This window comes from Equus quagga, unplaced genomic scaffold, assembly GCF_021613505.1.
Source record: "Equus quagga isolate Etosha38 unplaced genomic scaffold, UCLA_HA_Equagga_1.0 73442_RagTag, whole genome shotgun sequence".
Classification (NCBI taxonomy): domain Eukaryota; kingdom Metazoa; phylum Chordata; class Mammalia; order Perissodactyla; family Equidae; genus Equus; species Equus quagga.
In genome coordinates this window covers 4492510-4516999 of record NW_025802777.1, presented here as the reverse complement: position 1 = coordinate 4516999, position 24490 = coordinate 4492510, and the positions used below count along the sequence as shown (strand labels likewise).

The 24490-nt window shown below is 35.3% G+C and overlaps 1 protein-coding gene across 1 annotated transcript in view; it reads right to left on the bottom strand.

Moving 5' to 3' along the window:
* LOC124234374 (bromodomain and WD repeat-containing protein 1) overlaps window positions 1-24490 on the bottom strand; it is a 116508-nt gene that overhangs the window by 47637 nt on the left and 44381 nt on the right. The window contains exons 14-21 of the mRNA XM_046651736.1: window positions 23308-23458; window positions 22920-23054; window positions 18428-18556; window positions 18020-18245; window positions 13318-13503; window positions 8803-8986; window positions 4944-5037; window positions 905-1036 (exon numbers count right to left, since the gene is read on the bottom strand). Of these exons, the coding sequence (XP_046507692.1) occupies window positions 905-1036; window positions 4944-5037; window positions 8803-8986; window positions 13318-13503; window positions 18020-18245; window positions 18428-18556; window positions 22920-23054; window positions 23308-23458 (1237 nt within the window). The remainder of the gene's footprint in view (window positions 1-904; window positions 1037-4943; window positions 5038-8802; window positions 8987-13317; window positions 13504-18019; window positions 18246-18427; window positions 18557-22919; window positions 23055-23307; window positions 23459-24490) is intronic.

Below are 24490 nucleotides of genomic sequence, written 5' to 3'. Positions count from 1 at the left end.
AAATGAACTGAAAACTTATATCCAAACAAAAACCCATACACAAACGTTGATAAGCAGTATTATTCCTAACAGACAAAAATTGGAAATAAAACAAATGTCCATCAGCTGATAAGTGGATAAACAAAATGTGGTCTATTCACACAATGGTATATTGGGCAATGAAAAAGAATCAAGTTTTGATACATGCTATACGTGGGTCAGCCTTGTGGGTCAGCCTTGAAAACATTACGCTAAGTGAAAAAAGCCAGTTACAAATCATATTGTATGATTTCATTGATATGAAAATGTCAGGAACAGGCAAATCCATAGAGACAGAAAGATCAGTGGCTGCCAGGGGCTGGGTGAGGTGGGAAGGTGGAGTAACAGCAAATGAGTTCTGTATAGGGTTTCTTTTTAGAGGTGATGAAAATATTTTGAAATTAAATACTGGTGATGCTGGCACAATTCCACTAATATGCTAAAACCACTGCATTGTATATCTGTATAAATAAATATCTCAAAACAAAGCTGTTCAAAATTTTTGTTAAAATTCAAAATCTAAAATTTCATCTTAATCTCTACAGAATACTGTATTTTCCCTTAATTTCCAGGTAGATTCAAATTCAAGAATTAAGACAAATTATTTAAGATTATTTAATAGGGGCCAGCCCCGTGGCCAAGTGGTTAAGTTCGTGCATTCTGCTCCAGCAGCCCAGAGTTTTGCAGGTTCGGATCCCAGGCACTGACCTAGACCACTCATCAAGCCACGCTGAGACAGCAGCCCACATGCCACAACTAGAAGGACTCACAAATAAAATAGACAACTATGTACTGGGGGGCTTTGCGGGGAAGAAAGAAAAAGTTTTATAAAATTTTTTTAAAACAAAAAAAATTACTTCATATATTTTAAAGTTATGAAACTCACATGTCTTACAGAGCTTGAAGATTCATTCTCAGAAGATAACTCAAGCCGTCCAAGATTTCTTCTACCATAATTTGGATATTTACGTCTACATGTCCTCTGCCTAGACTGGGACATCATAACAACCGAATCAGACTGAAATATAAAGAAAACACACAGATGAAAATCAACACCTAAATAAGTACAATCTTCAACAAAACAAGCATTCTATCAAATTTCCAAAAAGATTTAAGGCAAAAAATAAAAAAGAGTAATAGTTAAAAAAAAAAAAGAAAGAAAGAAAATATTCTGGAGTGGATAGTATTTTTGCCATATCCTGTTAAATCAACCTCGGTCTTTTTAATTTTAAGATACTCAGAAGAAATGGCTAAATTAGGCACATCAGATCAGTGTTTTCCAAATTAAACTATAAGTTAATTGGTTTACCATGAATAAGATAATAGTAACAATAACCGAAAAAAGACATCACTTCAAAAATATGCATCTCAGAAGTGAAAATATATATTCATACATTATGATGCAGTAACCAACCTTAACGAATATATCACTGTGTGAATATACAGGTATAGAAAAACACCTGAAATAATCCTCAAACATTATCCCTAGTTATTTCCAGGTTTTTGGACGATTTGCTGTTGTCAGTACTTTTCAGTTCTTGAATTTTTTAAATATATTTTTAATCAAAACAAATAATCTTTAAAAATCAGCCAAAAAAAACAGGTAGACTGAATTTTTTTTTAAAGAGGAGGGGTGTATGCGACTCCTCAAACACCAAAGTCATACATGAAATCAACAGATAAAGTACATCTTTCTTGAATTGATACACAAATCAATTTTTACATTAGCACCATCTGTTTGATAGCAGTGTCTTTTAACATCTCAACGTATCACTGGCTGATTTTAAAATGAATTGTGCTTTCCTTAATTTGTCAGTACTGACTTGTGTTAAAGTAAAAACTCATACTGATGAATTTCACAACTGATAATATATAAACCCAAGTGGACCAAAACAACCACTCTGAAGAACAAGAAAATCAGTCAAAATACGTATTTTTTTAAAATATCAGTTTGAGGGCATTACACACCTAACAAGGCTATGAAGAATTACAGGACCAAGACAAGAAAAAAAGATAAACAATAAAAAGAGCTCTAGAATTTCACTCTAGGCGAGGAACCTGAAAGTTTTAGCAGGGAGCAAACAACTGACAGACTAAACTCATGAGTTAGGCCAACAAAATCGCAATTCAGAGCCTCCTATGTTTAGAACACCCCAGGCTTTGGCTGTTACCCCAAAGGGCTACAGCCTAGACCTATAGGTAAACTACAGAAGAACAGTAATTTCAAGGAACGAAAGCCCATCCTTGTTTGGATTAAGGCAACACAGGCTTGACGGTGGCCCTAGAAGCTTACCAGAAGCAAATTTAAATCTTCTCTGGGAAGAAATAACATCCTAGGCTTTGAATCTCTAACATTTAACATGTAATCAAAAACATAGGCAACAAAAATAATGTGACTGTAAAAACTGAGAAAAATATCAACAGGGAATGGAAACAGATCCCCTCTGTTGAGGGGAGCAAGACACCAAAATAAGGAAATTACCAGACACAGGTTTTTTAAATAACTATGACTGATTTTCAAGGAATTAAAATGAGAACTTTAGCAGAAAACTGAAAACTCTAAAAAAGAACCAAATGAAAATTCTGAACTAAAAGATACAATAACTAAAACAAAGAACACCACAACAGGTTTAACAGCAGATTGTTAGTGTGAACTAACAAAGTGGAATACAGGTCAGAAAAAAGTTCGTAACAGCAGAAAAAAGCCTAAGAAACAAAAGGGAATCGACACTAAATGTCTAGAGTCGGCTGGGTGACACAGTGGTTAAGTGCGCACATTCTGCTTCGGCAGCCTGGGGTTCACCAGTTCAGATCCCAGGTGCAGACATGGCACCACTTGGCAAGCCATGCTGTGGCAGGCGTCCCACGTATAAGGCAGAGGAAGACTGGCGGCAGATATTAGCTCAGGGCTAATCTCCCCGGCCCACCCCCCCCCCCCCCAAAAAAAACAGTAAATGTCTAATATATAGGTGACTGGAGTCTCAGAAGGAGAGAGAGAAAGTAAAGGATAGAATCATACTACGCAAACACCAGCCAAAAGAAAGCTAGCACAGCTATATTAATATAAAACAGTTTGAAGAATAAACCATTACTAGAGATAAGGGGTGAAAATTCATAATGATAAAAGTTTCAATTTAGTAGGAACATGGGAAATTCTAAATTTGTACATACCCAATGACATAGCTTCGAATTACATGAGCCAACAAGTAGAAACAGAAAAATCTAAGTAGTGAGATTTTAACACATGTCTCACCATAGGTAAGAATGCAACCATTTTGAAACCACATGCGGCATTAATTACAAAAGTTAAATATACATGTATACTATGATCCAACAATTTCACTCCAAGACATATTTCTCAAAAGAAATACATATACAGATATCAAGAGATATGCACAAAATGTTGAAAGCAGTCTGATTCTTAATATTAAAAATATGAAAATGACCCAAATGTCCTTCTAGAATAGGCTGATTAAACAGAAGTATGTTCAAGGGAATACTATACAACACTGAAAATGAATGAACTTCAACTACTCACAACACAGATAAATCTCACAAGGTCAAATGATCAAAGCCAGATACAAAAGATTACATACTGTGGGGTTCCATTCAGATCGGTGTTTCCCAACATTTTTGCATGATTGCTACCCTACAGGAAAACTTCAGACTTTTTCCTAATTCCCCCCCATGAAATTTTAATACCACAGATATAGTACGTGTTTATGTACTATGTGTATATCTGTGCCTTGTACATAAAAAGATAAGCATAAAGCTTAGTTTTTTAATTCAATACAGGGTTAACAATAATTAAAATTTTTGAGATAAAAGTTAAATTGAAAATTTTAAAGCTCTTCACATTTAACTAACTATTTCTTAATTTTAATGTGATTTAATATACATGGATTGTAATGCATCACATTACATATATAAATTAGAAATTTATGAATACATACCAGCAATATAATCAAGTTTTTAAAAATCTTTCAAAACTTATTTTTCCAGCAAAAGGAAAGCAACTGAAAACACATTAATTTCTTAAAAATTTTAGTAAACTTTTAAATTTTTCACATGAGAAAATATCCTAACTATACCAAAGATACTCATTCAGCTGATCAACATTTTTTCTTCTCAGTACTCGACAACTAAGTTGAATCACTTTTAAATTAAGTAATAAGATAAAAACTATTTTTACTTAATTCTCAAAGCCCAAGTCATATACAAAAGTACTGAGCATCAAGTTTAAACAACAAGGCAGCTGACGGCAGCCAGGCATGATTAAGTAATCTCTCACAATATGACTTCAAGACTGAGTGATCAACTGAGAGAAAACTTTCCAAACACAACCACTTTTCACCACAACGTTGTGGCACTAATCTTGCATACATCTTGTGTGCCTTCCATGAATTCAGTGCTAATGCCATTCATGTGATGTTCAAAAAATCCAAATAGAGAAATTAAACACTAAGGAATAAGAATTTCTTGAGTAAGGCTGAGCTTTCACAAACCATTGTAACATCTAAGATTTTCAATAAATGCATGATTTGGATAAACTTCAGGAACAAAGCTAACCAGCAGTTTTAGAAGACAGCTGGTTACCTATGGGAGAAAGGAGAGAAAGAAGTAAAACGCTTTTGATGGGCTAGTCATGTTCTGTTCTTGACCTGAGTGGTCATTAGACAATTTTCCAGAACCCTTTAGCACTGTTAGGCATTAGGCTACTTCCCTAAGTTTTCAAACTACCCTTTCCTAACAGCTGTACAACCTTATGTCTTACTATTTTAAATTCCAAACAGGAGACTTTAAGCAAGATCTATTATTCAAGTTTGGGTGAAAGTTACTAACATTCTCACTGCTCAAAAAGAAAACTATAAATTTCAGTTTAAGTTCTAATTTGGTCATTGTTAAGAAAACAGAATTTAGGGTACCTTTTGTGAGAGCTGGAGAGTCTTCCTTTTTCTTCCAATTACATAAAGATTTCTTTCCTCTTCACCTTTCTCTATTCTGAAGTCTTCCAACTTCCTACAAATTTAAGTATCCAGTTATATTCGTTACTGAACTCATAAGTAAAGGATACACAGAGGAAAAATTAATCATTATGATTCTAGGAATCATAAGCTTATACACTTCTTAAATTAATACAGAAAACTCCTAAAGATATAACAAAACTTAGGTCAAGCTGTACTTTATGTTAGAAACATAAATAAAATCTCAGCAGCAACTAGGAGGTCCTATTTTTCATATTTAACACAGAAATACTCATTCGTTTGTACTTTGGCCCTATTAAGACCAACTCGAACAAGACCTCACATTACCTACTCAAAAGGTCCCTAGGATTTTCCAAGATTGCCAATTCCTTTCTCTAAAGAAAAAAGCAGAATCCTGTTCCAAACTTATTAAAACTGCATGTTCTATAATTTGTAGAAAACGAGAAATGTTACTAGTTCTTCTACCTATATTTCACTTATATGATACAAAAGAAAGGTTATAACATTACTGTGACCAATTTCAAAAGCAAGGGAACTTCTACTATGAGAAAAGTACTGAAGATCATTTTTCCTTCTCCAGAGTGAAGGAATTCAAGTGACTGAATGCTCTTTTTCTCCAATTTGAATACTGTTGAAAATACACAGCTTTATGTTTTGCATTCAATTTAAAACCTGCTGGACATTTCAAAACTGACATGTTGGCCATGCTCCAAGATATAACTGGACCATCAAATAAGCATAAACGCTGTAAGGGCAAAAACTGATTCTAATGAAATCGTTTTTTTCTGAAGGTTCATCTGCAGCCCACATTCAGATTACAGTGGAACATTATTCTATCCACAGGAAGTTCTGAATCAGACTCAACCCTTCAGTTGTCTATTTCACCAGCTTTACGTGTTATTTAAGGAACTCGATAAGGTTTTTCACTTGCAGCCAAATGAAATTCCTAACCCATATCTGTATGCTTCTCTGTTTTGACAATGAAACACTACATACAATTCATTCACAACCAATAACAAAGCAAAGGAACACTCCAGGCTTTCATAAGTATCGTCTTCAACTGTGTGCAATTCCATGCCTAATAAGATGGTCAGCTAAGAAAAGTGATTTTGTAAAAGATCACAGAGTAGATACGCAATTCATTCATTCATTCTTTTAGAATGAATAATTTCTACTATTGTTAGGTTAAGACAAACTACATGACTGAACTCTAGCCCCTAAAAAAATTACCTCTACTGGGAAACAACATTGTGTGCTCACCTTTTTGCACAGTAGGATTATTTATCTTCTCACACTTTGACCTATCACCTAATTTTTCACAATAGATATGTACTATTTTTACAGTCAGAAAACCAATTTTTAATTTCTCTTGACCCTTATCAAATGACAGCCTAATAAACAGTTGTGTAAAATTTGCCATTCCTCCCACTACAAAGATTGTTGTCAAGGGTGCTGACCACTACTACACCACTCAGCATCCCCTTTATAAAATCTCATGTATATTTTAGAATACCACACTAGAAAGAGCTACGCCCTTCTTTAGGAAAATTATATTGTGGCAGACAGCTAGCTGTCTCCTTTTCTTCCTTAGAACAGAATCTCAATTTTTACCTAGCCTCTTTGCTGGCCTAAATAAACTGTACTACCTAGCCTCCTCTGTAGCTAAGCATGGCCATATGACAACACTCTGGTCAATGAGTTATGAACAAAAATGTCATACGGGAGCATTAAGGCTGCTTAAATGAAGCTCCCTCAACTAAAAATGTGCTTTTTGCCTTCTGCCCCTCTTCCTTCTTCTAGTCTAAATCTCAGCCTCCCTCACAGATGCAGATGTGTGATCGCTAACATACATAAAGCCCAGCTATGTTGGACTTTGAGGTGACCTTAAGATTGGAAGCCACACTCTAAGATGGAAATGAGAAACATGGGAGCCTGAGTCCCTGATTAACTGAGGAACCATGATTCTCGCCTTAAATTATTTCCAGTCTTCCTTTATGTTAAGAGAATAAAGCCTTGTTTAAGAAACTACTCTTCAGGTCTTTCATTCTTGTTCCCTGTTTATTTCCCTTGGTTTTGAAAATGAAAAATATCCCAAAATGACACTTTCAGTTCTCATGACCATGCAACTCAGACACAATATTAAGGCTTAATTTTAGCATAACTACATACACAATGGTGATTCTGTATTTCTCATTTCAATTCCAGATTTTGCTTTTCACTGTTTTATTGTGTGCTTATAAACATTCTCAAATTCATTGTACATTATAAGTATTATCCAATATTACTCCAATCACTGAAACTCTTCTGGCTAAACACATGAAGGAAACACTTCTACAAAATTATCTTCAAGGTATTAGTTATTATAAGACAGAAACATGACAGAATGCTGAAATATATTTTAGATATCAATGAAAAACAGTATTTGCTGCCTCTATTTCAGTAACTCAAAAATCAGTCTGTTACAACTCAGCAGCAAGTAACCCCCTACTACCCAGACTATAATTATGATATACCATTTCCACTAAAAGAAAATAGGGCTGCTTAAGAGAAAAGTGATGTCAGTTCTAGGTTAAGAAATTTACAAGTTGAACCTGTAACACTTGACCATGCCTGAGAGCAGAGATGCTGTGGAATGCTCATTTCCATAGTCATTTCAAAAGGACTTAGGAGCTGGGGCTGGCCCCGTGGCCGAGTGGTTAAGCTCGCGCGCTCCGCTGCAGGCGGCCAGTGTTTCGTTGGTTCGAATCCTGGGCGCGGACATGGCACTGCTCATCAAACCACGCTGAGGCAGCGTCCCACATACCACAACTAGAAGGACCCACAACGAAGAATATACAACTATGTACCGGGGGGCTTTGGGGAGAAAAAGGAAAAAATAAAATCTTTAAAAAAAAAAAAAATGAAAAAAAAAAAGGACTTAGGAGCTAACTTGAAGAGGCTCCTCCTGGCCAGGGATAGAACAATTTAACTATCAATAAGGAATACTAGAAATAAGCTAAATCACAGCAGTGTAACTGATACAGTGAAAAACACAACAAATACAAATTGGTCATTGCTGGAGGATGAAAGGGAATAAATCTTTATTTTGAAATAAATAAAGCAAAATAATCCAGCCTCTATCCTGTCTTTTAAATATGAACCATACCACTAGATAATCAAATAGAAAATTTCTTTTTCACAAGTATCTACGATAATAAATGACTTCAGAGAGTTGGACTATCACTATTTTATAACCCCTAATGAATTAATGAATCTAGGCAGTGCGCATCAATGCCTGCTAGCATCACAAAGAGAATAGATACTACATGCCTTACAAAAGAATTATACCACTTACAAAATAAGTCCTGCAAAAAAACTACAAATATGCCATTTGAGACAATCAGAAATTTAAACACTGATTGGGTATTTGGTTCTACTGAGGTATCGTTTGTTTTTCTAAAGTATGATAACGGCATTGTGGTTATATTTTAAGACAATTCTTTATCTTTTAGAAACAGATACTGACATGCTTTCGGACAAAATGATATTACATCTGGGATTTCTTTCAAAATAGTACTAACGGGAGAAAAATGGGTGTTTGTATAGACGAAACAAGACCAGTTCTGAAAAGATTTACCATAGTAAAAAACGTTAGAACAATTTTGACATTTTCCTACCACAATTAAAATAGATTCTAATCCATTACTAAAATATATTTATATGATTATTTACACAACTAATGGATTAGAAGATGAGTAAATAACCATATAGATATATTTTCATAGATAGAAACAATATTAATAGATATCCTAAAACAAACCTAAATATGCCTAGTGGTACCTCTGGTACAACCACTCTTCGTTTCCAAGCCTGCAGGTCACGTTCTGTAGCAATCTGACTACGTGGAGCATTCTGATGCATCTGACGAACACCTTCAACTTGTCCACTACGACGCAGACCAATATTTGGAGGGGAATGGATGTCTAAGCTTAGTCTTCTAAAACCTAGGGAAAAATGGTCAAGAAGTGATTCCAAAATAAATTTCAATCTAATGCATTTAACAGATAATCAGCATATACATTCCTCCTAATAAGACACAAACCAAAAATAAAGACCTACTGAAAAAACCTTGGAAAAAAGAATCTTAATGTGACTGAGATCAAAGTGTAGAATACAGAACAAACATTAACATAACTATAAACCTCAATTTCCATTTTTTACTAGACTTTCTGAACTCTTTTAATGTACAGGTATTTTTCTATTATAATGTTACATTTACAGTCTTAAAAACCTTGTCTTCTTCAAAATTGCATACTAAAAACTCATCTTTCTCGAAAAATTAGCACTGAAGATAGACTCCTCGACCTGTAGTGGCTTTATAACAAGAGCTCTAACAAAAACATTAATTGCGACCTCAAGAGAATCTGAGCCACTAAGGCAGGCAGAGTGGGGTTTTAAAGATTCACAAAAACGCAAAGTGGGGAAATGCTGGCAGCACCTCTAGTGGAGTTGGGTGAGTAGGCGACAGGGCAATGCAGACAACAGTGAACCCTGAGCCTGCAGAGCTAATCACATGGGCACAGGAGACAAGGCAACCTCCCATGAGCCAGAAGTCACAGAGGATGGACACTAGCCTTGAGGGGAGGGAAGAAAGCCCCAAGCAAAATACTTGTTTTCTCAAAACACAGAGTAAACGGGCTTCTGCTACTAATGCAACAGAGAAATTGGGAGCTATATACTTTCCTGCAGGAGGCTATAAAATTCCACTCCAGCTATGCCAGCTCTCTTTGCCTAGGGTAAAATCCACATGAGTAAATACAACTTCTGCATTCTTCTACAGACAACACTCTGTTTACCATTCAAATGTGAACCAATTTGCATTGCACAACAGACTATATTTCACCTACTAACAACAGCACTAAATATCCCTGCTATTAATCCAAACATTTATATTAAAATATGTATCATATGTATAAAAGATATTTATTTTGTCTCTGATTTTCGGCAGTTTTACTATGATGTATTGTAGTCATCTGTTGCTACATAACAAATTACCCCAAAAGACTGTATTATGATTACATAAAAGAATGTGCATGTTCTTGGAAGAATTAGGATGAAGCATTAAGGGATAAAAGTCACAATGTCTCCAACTCAATCTAAAAAGGTTTAGAAAAAACATACCAGAGAGAAAGAGAGACTGTATGTACACAAAAGGAGACAAAACAAATGTAGCAAAACAATGAATCTAGGTAAAGGGTATATGGGTATCTATTGTATTATTCCTGCAACTTTACTATAGGATTTTTTTCAAAATAAAACACTGGAAGAAATAAGGTCTTATGCTATAAATTTAAGGGGAAAAAACTTTAATTCCTCATATTAGTTTTTGTTTTTTACAGTCCTAGTCCATAGGCAGCAGGAATTCACCAAAAAATTTTTAAATTCATCTGTACTTAGCTGTAAAGGTCCTTAAAGCTCAGCAAGCCCAAGGGAAAGTAACCAAGCAAAGTAGAAGAAACTCAATTTGCCAAGTCAAATAAGATTTAATGTAACTTGAAAGCTCTTCCTCCATAGACACCTAGAAATGCCTTGTAAAATATAACAAATACCCTTAAATGAATCACGGAACTGGCAAATCACCTTGGGAAACAGGAAACTAAATGAGATCATGAGCTGAAACTATGGCAGCCTGACAAAGTTGTCCAAATCAGTAATCCAAGGGTTTGAGTTTTTACGCCCACATGGAAAAGAAAAATTAGGCCTTGGGCCTGTGTCAGGCACACAGCTCTAAATGAAAAATAGCCCTCCTGCCCCCACAACCCCTTCCCCCTCCCCGAAAAAAAAGCCTCTCAAATCCTTGCACTGCTATACCCCAAACAAAATTTTAATTCACCTATAGGCATAAGGAGATAATTAGAAAACTTGCCTATGTCTGCCTGAATCCAGATCGGGGCCGGGCGGGGGGACAACACATCTTGCCTGGGAATTCATAAACATAGCCTGTACTTCACCTCAGTTAGGGGTTCAAATTTATATTACTCATGTGGTCCAAAAACCACAAAAAGGGTAAATTAAAGTAAGAAGTGGTCCTAGCAGGGCCTGCATATCCCAATGCCATCTTCCACTAAGATTACTGTGTGTGCAGTGACTACCTGTCTTTGGGCTAGCCTGATTTTTATACCGTTTTGTTCTTTTCAGTAAAGGCAATTTGTCAGATATTTAATCCACTGTTTTATAAAACTTCTTAAAGAGACAAGATCATAGGTTAAACAAAACATTTTACTTATAAAAGGCCCTAGATTAGTGATAACCTTGGGTACCTTACAGAATCATTTGTAAAACCATTCTGGAAAGACAAGCTCTCAACTTTGGCTGTACATCATTCCCACTGACCATTTCCTCCTAAAGATAAACTCATAATCCAAACTAACACATGATGATATATAACAATATAGATTAGGCTACTCAGTGAAATTTCAATAGTAAGAAATATTTTAAACACTGTAAAATACATAACTTAGAGGGAAGAAGAAAAAGAAAATATATCCAAAAAATAGGTATTCAACTTCATTAGTGACATTTAAAAATTTCAAATTAAGACTGCATTACCATTTGACACCCACTTGAATAGCAAATCAAGAAATCCACCAAATCCTGGAGAAGTAAATCAACAGCACCCTTTATATACTGCTGGTGGGAGTACAAAGTGTACAACCACTGGGGACAATAGATTGACATAATGTATCTATACCCAGCAATTCCACTCCTAGATTAACATTCAAGAGAAATTCTTTCAAATGTATAGAGTACCCACACAAGACTATTAACGTCATTTCTGTTCATGATTAACGTCATTTCTGTTCATGATTAGCAAAATCTCAAAGCTACCCAAAGCCCATAGAATGAATAAAATCAGATATATTCATAATACATAATAGTCAAAATAAATCTGATCTAACAATGGAGCAATCTTAAAAATATATTATTATGCAAAAAGTTAAGTCCCAAATAAATACATAGAACCTAATAACCTTTTTAGAAAGTTTTAAAACAAATGCTTTTTAGTAAGACATAAGAATGTCAAACCTATATTTTTAAAAAGGCAAAGGAAGGACCAACACAAGATTTGGAACAACTGTTCTCTTGGGAGAGGGAAACTGGGGAGGACCACACAAATATATGTAGGTTATTATCATGATTTAATACAAGTAAAAGAGCACCACGTGTGAACAAATGATAAAAACCACGTCACCAACAAAGGATTGACAGACCTAATTCTGTGCACCTAGAATCCAAAACAATGAAGTATATAAAACTTAAAGCATAAGGCACTAATTTTAAAGTCAGCTTTTAAGGAGAATCAACAGAACTTCCAAACATAATAGTCACTACAAGTAAAAATCTAAAGACCAGTTACGTGGCAGACTAGATGAAAGAGATCAAGAGTGACAGGGGAGACAGATCGGAAGAAACTATCCAGAGTACAGCACTGAGTGATAAAGAGATAAGAAAGTAAACTTGGCAAGTGTATTTTAAATAGCTTCCCTTTACAAATAAAAGTGTACCTTTCCCAGTTATAAATTAATTTGTTAGAAGTAGATTCCCGTGAAATGAATTATTTTACTATTAGTTGCCATTACAAAACAAAAACTGAGAGTCTACATGAAAGAAAAAACAAATTCTCCAACAGACAAGTAGAAACATTTGGCAAAAAAGAGAAGCTACTGAAAACGTGTGGCCAAGTGCCCTGTGCAGCTGTGATATGGGAGGGATTACCTCTGTGGCACTGCCGGGATTTTAGACTCTCAAAGCTTCTCTCATCTTTCACAGTCATTACTCTTTCATCGGCATAACAACCGCCAGTCTCCTCTAGATTATTTCCACTTAATGTAATTACTATTTCATTCCAGTATCAACTACTTCACCCTGAAAGTTCACTTCGAGCCTTCTGATTCAGTAAGAAATATCAGTACTTGACTCAATTCAGTTTTTTAAAAGGTAAAATGTTTACAGCAAAGGAAACCTAAAAGTGTAGTCTTCCTTTAAAGAACACTTTGCTCTCTACTCTCGTTTACTTAATATGATTTTGTAAATTCTCTTATTTTAGAGCCAAAAAGGTTTCAAGAGCCGTTCATAGTACTTGAAACTCAAACGTCCATTTGTTAATACATCAACTTTATATCTAATAAAGCTACCTCCAGACTACCGCTTGAACTGTAAAAGTACACTGCTTACTTAAAGTGTTTCACATTGCATGTACCTGACAATGACTTTACTTACTCCTCAATTTCAATCCAGTCATATTAAAGCAAAATATTTCCCATCTATTTATTACCTCTTCGAGGTGTTTCTTCCCCATTTGGAAGTCCACTTGGAATAGTATCTTGACCTGCTCCCATTCTCTGATCTTGCTGCTGCTGCAACTCTCTTATCATTCCATCAAGAACACTGGACTCTGGGCTTCGTTCACCATTATCATTGGTTTGTAAGCTTATAATTTGTTCGATTACCTCTCCATCACCTGCAAATTCAATGAATGAATATAAAATCATAATATATATATAATAAGGGGGAAAAAGCACTTTCGGTAGTCTACAATTAAAATCACATTAGTAACTGTCAGAGTTCCTGCTTTTAAAAAAATAATTAAAGATATCCTATATATTCATAACTAATTAAATCAGAGAAAAGGTTCAAAACAAAACCTTTCCTTTAGAGTACTAAGTACCACAAAAACCTCCTCAACAGAGCCTCTGAAATCCCTAGAAGTGAACACATGGAAACACCTTTCAGTAGCAGCTTCATTTTGCTGTTTCATACTACCACCCTTCATTTACACAAGATACGTTTTTTAGAATTTTCCAAGGTTATTTCCCAAGGTCCCAGTATTTCCCAAGGTCTCTGACCAGAACAGAGAAACAATGTATGATTTCTGTTGTAGAGGAAAGCAGCAGTATTGGTTCTCTTCTGTCTTAAGAAATAAAAAAGAGAGAATAATACCTTTTAGGCCTTCAACAAACTACAGCTCTAGCTCTCCCCTGCGCCAAGCACCCTGAGACAGCGCGCACAGCTGAGGGGCGAGCTACACACGCCTCTTCCACCAAGCTTAAGTTACTCTCTCTTACATATGCTATTTTAGCATAGCCAGGACCCATAATTCTTCAAGTACAAAACCAGATTTTTTTAAAGTGTCTTTGCTTCTTTATTTTTCAAATAATACATTTTCAGAGACATTTAATAGGTTTAGAGTTAGTGTTAATGGATAAAAAGTGTCAGATGGTTGTGGGGTCTGGAAATAAAACATTAACATTTTCATGCAAACAATTCCTTACATAACCTCCCACCATAATACACATCTTCTTTGAACATTTTATATATGTAACACAGATCATCTTATAAGCCATCAACTTATAAGCATAACCCTAACAAATTGAAATTAATGGAGTATTAAGCAAAAAAGAATGCAAAGATATAACTTGCCTCCATAGTAACAGATCCAGAAACTGAGAAATGCCTTATACTATTTCAGGGGGAAAAAATCCTTCCATCCTACTCCCCGAGTTAGATTCTCTTACATCTCACAAATGGAGATGGATAACATCTCCACTTTACTATGGAAATCAATGGAAAACTTACAAGAAATGGCATAACTCAGATTAACTGTCTTAAAAAATCACTAAAAATTTTGGATCACTAGCGAAAAAGCAGCTAAGAAAGCACGAAGTGGAGCCCTAACCTAAAAAGATAAAAAGATTCTAATGAGAAGTGGGTATAACATAAAATTCCTATGATCACAACATGGAAGCAAAGGGAAAGCAGCAGAACAAGAAACTTCTAAAGCTCTGCCCTCCGCTCAAGAAGCCTAGGTCTATGTGCCTGTTCCTTCAGGCACAGAACACTGACGTCTAACTCGGCAAATGTCATCAGAATGCTAACTGTATGTATTTGGCATAATGCAGTCACTATTCAAACATTAAAGGAGGGTCCCACTCACGAAGTCTTAAATGCCACAGGAACTGCCCTCCCACTACCAACTACTACAACACTGGCAAAAATACGATCTGAAACAAGGCCTTGAGACATTGGACAGCAGACAGCACAGGACTGTGATCCCTGAGAGAAGACACCCAGTGGAGTCCAGGCTTTAGACTGCTCCAGGTAACATCCTGGAGGCAGTTTCCAGGTTGCAGAACAATGAGAGGAGAACCCAAATAGCGTCCAGCGGTCTCACTGAGTTGAGGAGACAGTGGTCGGAGCCTGGGAGCACGGGGGAAGACTAAAATATGTAGGGCTGAATATAAGAGAGCAGTGAATTGCACAGAAAGCTCAGAAATATATAGTGAGGTCCAATCAATTCTTTGACTAAAATGATGCTATGTGCACATATTGGGGAAAAATTGTACCATGCTGTGGGAAAAAATATGAAAAATCAGTAGGCAAAAAAACTCCCAGCACAGGGCTGGAAATAGTTCATGTTCCTGTCAGCCAGACTAAAGACTTTAGAATACACAGTAGAATTGCTTTATGCCTGCTTCTAATTTTAACACTTAGAATATTTTTTGAATGTTTGTTCAAAGTAATGAAGAATACAATGACTGCTAGTACTTAGGTGCCATGGCCTGGATTTGCAGTAAGGTGACAAAAGTTTTACCCACTATTGCTTCTGTAGATCAGTGCAAATGTCAACATTATAAAAAAGGCAAATAATATTTCTATATTATTATGAAGATAGCTACGATCTCAAAGCCCACAAAAGGTCATGGATAAAACTATGGGTCTGCAAACCACACACTGATAATTCCTGCCCTAGAGCAACCATTAGAAATAAATAAGACAAACAGGTACTACTAAGTAGACATTAGTGGCAATAATATGAAATACTAAAAAATAATTTCTAAGAAGGCAGGAAAAAAATGAAAAGGCACAAAGAACAGAAAGGATAAAGAGAAAACAAATAGCAATATGGTAGAGATTTAAGACTGACCATACTAATAACTGTATTAAATGTAAATGGTCTACATATTCCAATTAAAAGGCTGTCAGATTGGATTGCTGCCTGCAAAAAAAACTGTTTTAATTTAAAGACACAGATCGGTTAGAAGTAAAGAATAGAAAAGATACACCAGGGCAACACTAATCCAAAACGGCTGGATTACTTAATATTAGTATGAAGCAAAGTAACAGTCTTCAAAACAAGAAATACTACCAAGGAAAAAATGGGACATTTTATAACTATTAAAGAATTAATTACAAAAAGGACAATCTGAAATGTGTATGCATCTAAAAATAGAACTTTAAAATACACAAAGCAAAAATTCATAGAACCAGTGGGAGAAATAAGACAAACCCACATGATAATTGAGTATTTCAGCACTCCCTATAACCCCCAAATGGAAAAAAGCCAAATGTCCTTCAACTGTTACTGCATATAGATGAGAGATGATATACTGTACAATGGAGCACTACCTATCAATAAACAGAAACAAACAACTGACATATGTGACAACAGGAATGAATCTCAAAAGCGTCCTGCTAAGTTAAAGAAGCCAGATACAAAAGACTACGTATTGTACAATTCCATTTTTACAAAATTCCTTTAAAAAGTAAAATTAAAGTGACAAAATAGAACAGTCGTTACAAGGAGCAAGGAGAAGGGAAAGAACTGACTTCAAATACATTCCGCCCAAGAAAACTTTTTTGGAGCGCTGGAAATATTCTGTGTCTTGATCATCGTGGTGGTTAAAGGACTACGTAACATTTGTGAAAACTCACTTGAACTGATACTTAAAATTTTGGTGAATTTTGTTCCATGTAAAGTATACCTCAATCAAACTAATAAAAAATTAACATTCAAAACAGTAAACATAGTAATTTACATTAAGCTTTAACCTTAAATATAACTGTTGATTTAGTTTCAGTAAATCAATTCTCATCCAAACAAAATAGAAGCATTTTTTTTCTTTGCTTAATAATATCTGTAGGGAGTTACATTGCACTGCTATGAACAAATACAAAAAAACAATACAAAACTCTGTACTTGGCTAGGATAAGCAAAGTACAAGATGGGACTGGAACATCCTGTGCCAGCAAGTAAGAAACTGTTCGAGGAATGATGGGGACTTGGGGAAAGGACACAAAACTCAACTTGAAGAGTCTCTCATACTCAAATATAAGGATATCATAACAAAATAAAGACAGCAATGGATTATAACCCACTATATAGCAACTCTAAGTCCATACTAAAACTTAATGAACTATGTAAATAAAAAGAATAGTAGTAGATGGCCAACTACCAAAATGCAGATTCAATGATGACAGAGTTAGAAAAGAACCATTTTGCAACCTTCATAGTAACAACTGATTCAGGCAAAAATCATAAATGGATCCTAAAACTCGTGGGTAAGGTTTGGTAAGGAACAGGTTATTTATATCATCTCTCACCACAAATCACTTACTAATTACAAAGAGAAAAATAACTTTATAGTAGAGCAACTTGGCAGACACTGCCTTAATCAAGTGTTCCAAGACAACACTACCACTAATTGGACAAAACAGAATCATCAGCATCCTGATATGAAGGAAGGCTACAACATCATTTATGTTGTATTCTGTCAAAAATGCATAACCAGAACTTAATCAATGACAACTAAATCAAATGTGCAGTCCCAAATTGAAATCTACATCAAGAGAGAACAAAACCTGTAACATGCATTATTAAACAAAATTTGATTACAGACTATAGACTAGATAACAGTACTATATAAGTATTACATGTCCTAATTTTAATAACTGTTTATGATTATGTAAGAAAATATCTTTGTTCTTAGACAATACATATTGAAGTATTTAGGGGTGAACGGACATGAGGTCCAGAACTTAAGTCTCAAATGGTTCGAAACAATAATATATAGCTAGTGACAGAATGATAAATTAAATACTGGAAAATATCAACACTGATGAATCTGAAAGTATAGTTCTTTGTATTATTCTTTACATTTTTCAAATAAAAAGTTAAAAGAAAAAGACTTTGCTCTTACTTGTTGCCACATAGCCTAGCTGTGGAACCAAATGTTCATCTGCGGAATTCTCTCGGCCTGGCACTAATCTCTGATACTTAGTTGGATGAGGATTTCCATCTACATCTACCAAGAATGGTGGAGGCATAAGATGAGGAGCCTGCTGAGTTTGTTCATCTAACACATAATTATTAGAATCTCTAATCAGTGGTCGATAGTCAGTATGGAAGAACATCTGATCAGGAATCTAGAAAAGGAAAGTTTACAGATTGATATTTTGACATTTATATATGTTAAAGAAAACAAATATTAAACAGCAACTTTATAATTAGAAAAAATAAGGATATCAAATTAATACATCTAACCTATTTTTAAAACATCCCTCCTAACTACTTATTTTACATGCTATATAAAAGTATTAAAAATGACCTTTTCATATGGCTTGCTGCATCCAAAACCAAATATCAAAAGATGCCCATGAGAATCTGTGCAGGCAAAATGCTGTCCATCTTGTGAAAACTTACAGTCAAATACAGCTCCATGTCCTTGTCCTTCAATCTAGGAAACACAGAGGGAGAAAGTTATGACTAATTCTACACAAGTGCTTTTGCTATATAACCTGTTTTCATGTCGACAGCCTGCTACAATATATCACTTCTAAAAAAAATACTTAAAAGCAAATTTTGCATTAAGCATGTCAATTGATATTTTCAGAAAATAAAATTCATTTTAGATATCACTAGCCTAGAAAAAAATCTTGAGACATCTTCTAAGAATTAGTTCTCAAAAGGACCAAAGGAAGGATCACAAACCATCCAAAGTAAAGGCTTTCTTCTGACAAGTGAGTGACAAGCAATTTCATAAACTTTTGTTTTAACATATAACAAAAGGCTATTGACTAATAACCTACAAGGTAAATGATTAAAGATTAACAAAGTTTGATATTCATGAACTAAAATCAATACTTTTCTGTAGTTTAACCTTTCTAACACAACAGACCACCATGCAAAATCTGTAAAACTTCAAAGTATCAAGGGTGCATATGTAAATGCCTGCACCTGCAACTACCTTATTTCAACCTGCCACGAATTTCAGGAAGGATGCCCTAAGTGCACAGTGAACACTGTCTTAATGAGATTAAACTGTTTTATTCTTGCTTTTTAGCTGTAAATTATATTAGTTTAGTAGCAATTTATAGTTAAATGAGTTTTGATTAACTCAACGTTGAGCTATGCATATTTGTTGTCTGAGCCTCTAACTTTCCAGTAACTAAACTTTACGACAAGTCTGATCAGTGTTAGAAAAATAATCCACCCTCTAATTGCCAAAACAAACACACACACATGCCTAAATACCTGCTTGAAAAGTGACACTTCAATACTGCCATATTGCACATGAATGGGTGCCAATTAACAAACTTGGATAAAAATTAAGTTACTGGGATATTTGGGCACTGCTGAATAATATGTATACAAATTTGTATTCTCTCACAACATTTAAAAGAATGTATAAATATATTTCCTCCAATTCTTTGTTAAAACACAGAACACATAAAACACTGTCCTTGGAGGAGCCACCCCCACCACAGCCTGACCTACACCTTCGCCCTTCACATTCCTGCCCTTGGACCTCCAGTCTAAGTAAAGCAGACGTGAACAAGGAGGGAGGAGGAAGAGCCCTCAGATCCCAAGGTGAAGATGGGAGCAGCTACCGTCCTGTCATACACGTGGACCTAACTGCACCAAGGGCTTAGCTAAGGGGACTTGCTGAGAAGGAAATTTTCCCAAGTGGTCAAACTGATCTAAGCAGAGCAAGCCAGACTTGGTTTTTACCTGTAGTGTGAAGAGTCCTACACAATGATTCCTGACAAAATGCAACCTGCAACTGTGCCTGGAGAACAATTCAGTGTCACAATAAAGTTTATTGTGTATTTGATGAAATATTGTTCTGTTAGTAATTTACAGCCCCTATGTAATCTGTCTAGCCTTAAGAGAATCAGGAGCCTCTCAGCTGAGCAGTGAAGAGCTCCGTATACGAGGACAATTTCTGGTGTCTGACAGAAAATAAGATCATCGTTGCCCACTTGAGACTATTCTCAGATTATTCTTTGGCTTAGAGGTTGTTTAGCTCCTTGAGAATCAAAATGAACGACAATCTATTCGCCTCTCTCGCTTCCCCAACAATAACTGGTCTACCCATTGTTATTTTAATCATCATATTTCCAAGTATCATATTCCCCTCATCCAACCGACTAATCAATAATCATCTTATCTCCACTCAACAGTCTCTACTTCTTATTCTACACATTAGTGGAATCCCTCCCATTCGTGGTTGCATTAATCTTCATTCAAAACCTTACCTATAGTCTACATAAAGCCTGAATGTTGATTTGTTCTGATAAGCTAAATTTCATGATTTAATGTTCTTACTGTGCTTTAATGGATAATTAAGAAGATGGATGTATGAATTTTATGACTACAGAAAAGTTGTTGAAGAAGGCTTGATTCTTTCTCCAATAATTTGACCACACAGATATACAACTTTCAGAGATGCTTAATATCTGCAATTCGGTCATACTATTTCAGTTGCCTTACTGCATTTAATGTTAATAAATAAAATACTGCAATATAAACTGTTTGTTAAGAAATTGTCCAGAATAAGCACATTGAAATTTTAAACTAAAAAAAAACAAACAAACTGAACACAAGCACTAAGACTGCCTTCAATCAAAGGTCCAAGAACCACTCATCTACAGGCTGCTACTACACTGCCTCTAAAATTAATTACACTTTAAATTCGAACTTAGTATAAACTGCAGAGTAATTATACAAAACGTATCACAAATGTCAATCAAAAGCCTTAATAACATTCAAACTCTTTTACATAATAATTAACTGACAGTTTATTCCAAGGAAATAATCAGGGTTCTACATAAACAGCCACATACAAGAATATTCAAAGTGTTACTGCTGTGCATACTTTAGAAACGACTTAAATACTCAACAGATTAACTATATAAGTAAGATTCTTCTGAGAAAGGTTGAATTCACAATCAAAAATACATTTGCAGGGGCTGGCCCAAGGGCATGGTGGTTAGGTTTGCATGCTCCGCTTCGGTGGCCCAGGGTTCAAGGGTTCAGATCCCGAGCACGGACCTACACACCACTCATCAAGGTATGCTGTGGCGGCATCCCACATACAAAATAGACGAAGACTGGTACTGATGTTAGCTCAGGGCCCATCTTCCTCCCACTTCCCCAAAAAATAAAAAATAAAAATATATTTGGAAATTCTTAAAAAAATATTTAAGGCTGTGAAAAACATCCTTTACACAAAATGAAGAAAGATTACAAAACTTGCAAGAATGCCAACTAACAAATATGGAAAGAATAATATCATTAGAAACTCTTCAATGGATGTTAGTACTTATAAGTGAATATGAGGAACAAGATATTTACACAGTCTGAAAACAGCTCCTGAAAAAATTAGTTTAACAATTACAAAGAGGAAAAACAACTATTTTATAGTGAGGAAACCTGGCAGATGCTACCTTAACCAAAGTGAAATTATCACCAACAGCAGGACAAATAAATATCATGTGTCTCCTAATATATGGAGGGAACATTATCATTTATGTTTTATTCCATCAAAAAGAAAACGTATAAAAGAATCGACTCATGAGGAAACATCAGACACAACAGAGATCCTCTATAATATTACTTGCCTGTACTCATCAAAAAGTCAAAGGGCAAGAAATAGAAAAAAAGATGGAAAGAGTGTTGAAGACTAAAGAAAACTAGAGACATATAACCACTTAACACATTGTATCAGCCTGAATTAGATTCTGGTCCAAGGGGCTAAAATGCAACTACAAAGGCATTATTATGACAACTGACAAAATTTGAATATAAACCTAGATTAGATAATGCTATTTTATCAATGTTAAATTTGCTGATTTTGTTAACTATATTGTAGTTAGGTATAAGAAATTTTTGTCTTTCTTTTTATTTGAGGAAGATTAGCCCTGAGCTAACATCTGCTGCCAATCCTCCTCCTTTTCCCGAGGAAGACTGGCCCTGAGTTAACATCCGTGCCCATCTTCCTCTACTTTATACGTGGGACGCCTGCCACAGCATGGCTTAACAAACGGTGCATAGGTCCGCACCTGGGATCCAAACCAGCGAACCCTGGGCCATCCAAGCAGAATGTGCGAACTTCACTGCTGTGCCACCAGGCCGGCCCCAGAAATTTTAAAAATATGCAATGGGGGGGCTGGCCCCATGGCCAAGTGGCTGGGTTCACGCACTCCACCACAGGCAGACCAGTTTCGTTGGTTCGGGTCCTGGGCACGGACATGGCACTGCTCATTGGACCACTCTGGGGTGGTGTCCCACATGCCACAACTAGAAGGACCCACAACAAAGAATATACAACTATGTACCGGGGGGCTTTGGGGAGAAAAAGGAAAAAAATAAAAAATAAAAAAATATGCAATGGATCCTAATTTGACTTTAGAATACACACGTGCAAAAAGAAAAAAGGCTAGAAAAGCCCAGTGACGTCTGATTCCCTAGATGACTTTGAGTATTATTTACATTTTTATCAAATATTTTAATAAATTTAAATATTCAAAAAGTTGTATATAATTACCATAATTTTGCCAATTTAAACAGACACAGGAACACATTCACACATATACACAAAGCTATGTAGATAACTTTCAAAATCTTTCCCTCATATGAATCAGTTACACAGAGAAGTTCACGTATGTGTATCTGTCAGGTATTTATTAGGCTTTAAGTTCCCTGATTTCTAGAAATATAAACTGCCAAAACATACAGATCAGTTTCCCGCTAACTTCATAATCCAAATACTGGAAACAAATGCAAGCATGCATGAAGATACATCTCACTTCACTTACCATATTAAAATAATGTTTCATCTTGGTGCCTTTTGTAATATCCCATATAAATATGCTGCCATCGTGTCCTGCAGATAACATAATTCTGGAATCAAAGGGATGTGTCTCCAAAACAAATACTTCATCAGCATGTCCCTTTATTCAATAAAGTCATATAGTTAAGGAGAGCTTGCAAGTTAGAAATTTAAAATTAAAAACCCATATTGTCATAATGTATAAGGGCTTTTAAAAATGCATTGACAGTAATTTATACATTAGTATATATATAAATTTCTGTTCACTTGATAATATAAAAGAAACATATTTAATGTATTAATTTTATAGCTTCAAAAATAAAATTATAGTTAAAAAATATCTTCATTTGTTATACTGTACAAACATGACCTACCAGTAAGTTATGAAGCAGCTGTCCGGTATAAGAATTCCACACTTTGAGGACATGATCATTCACAGCTGTGACAACAATACTATCATTCTGATTCCAAGCTATCATTGTTACTTTGGGTTTCATAAACCTTTCCTCTTCGGAAGATAAGTCCCTAAGTAAAAAATACACAAGGTGTAAATTCATTTAGATGCTAGGCTATACAATGTATACAATCCCTCATCAATACAAAAACAACTACAGTAATCCAGTTCATGTGCATATGTTATCTACTCTATAGAGGGTTCCACATATCTGACCCATAACAGATTATCTATAAACAGATAGGGGCAAAACCCAGAGGAGTTGGAGTTGATTTAAAAAGCAGTTCAGAGACCGAATAAAAGGAAGATTTTAGGACACCACTGCTGCTCATGAAAGCAAAGCTTTTTCTCTCTTTTCAGTTTCTCTCCTTTTCATCCCCAGAAGATAAAAAATTTTAGGAAGACAAAAAGAAGGTAATTCACTTTCATATCCCCAATGTCTACAAAAGTGCCTGACACACCGACACTCAATTTGTTGAACTGTAAATGAGACTGTCGTCATCTCTTTATACTTCCCTATAGACCGTTTCTATGGGTCCCTTGGCAAAAAATGGTCTTGGATGCACATGTCTGCAATGTTTTGCAGCCTTTACAAAAGTGATATGCCAAGTTTCTCTGTAAAATATAGCAGTCAGTAGTAAACAGTGGAGAAAGGCCTAGCTGCTTCTGAAATCACAGAACACATTCAAAGAAATTATAAACGTATAATAAACTAAATATACACTTTAAAGAAAACAGCTATAAGAATATGGACTAAGCATATATAACAGCTGTCTATGTAAGCATAAGGGAACACACATGAGAAAATAATTCTAACTAGACTGGTTAGCGGAAAGTGTAACCTAAGAGGTGAAATGGAATAAAGGCTAAGACTCTACACTGCACTTTAACCCAAAATGCATTCCCTGTTAAGAACTTTGAATTTATTAATAACCATGTTGAATTCCATCAAGTTGATCAGCCAAGATTAGAACACTAAAACAAATATACCCACCAATTTTACAAACAGAAAATTCTGCTTTTCAAGATTTGCAAGAGGTAAAACTTTAAATGAGAAAAGAACATTTCTATCATGAAGGGAATTAGAGGAAAAATTTTCTCCA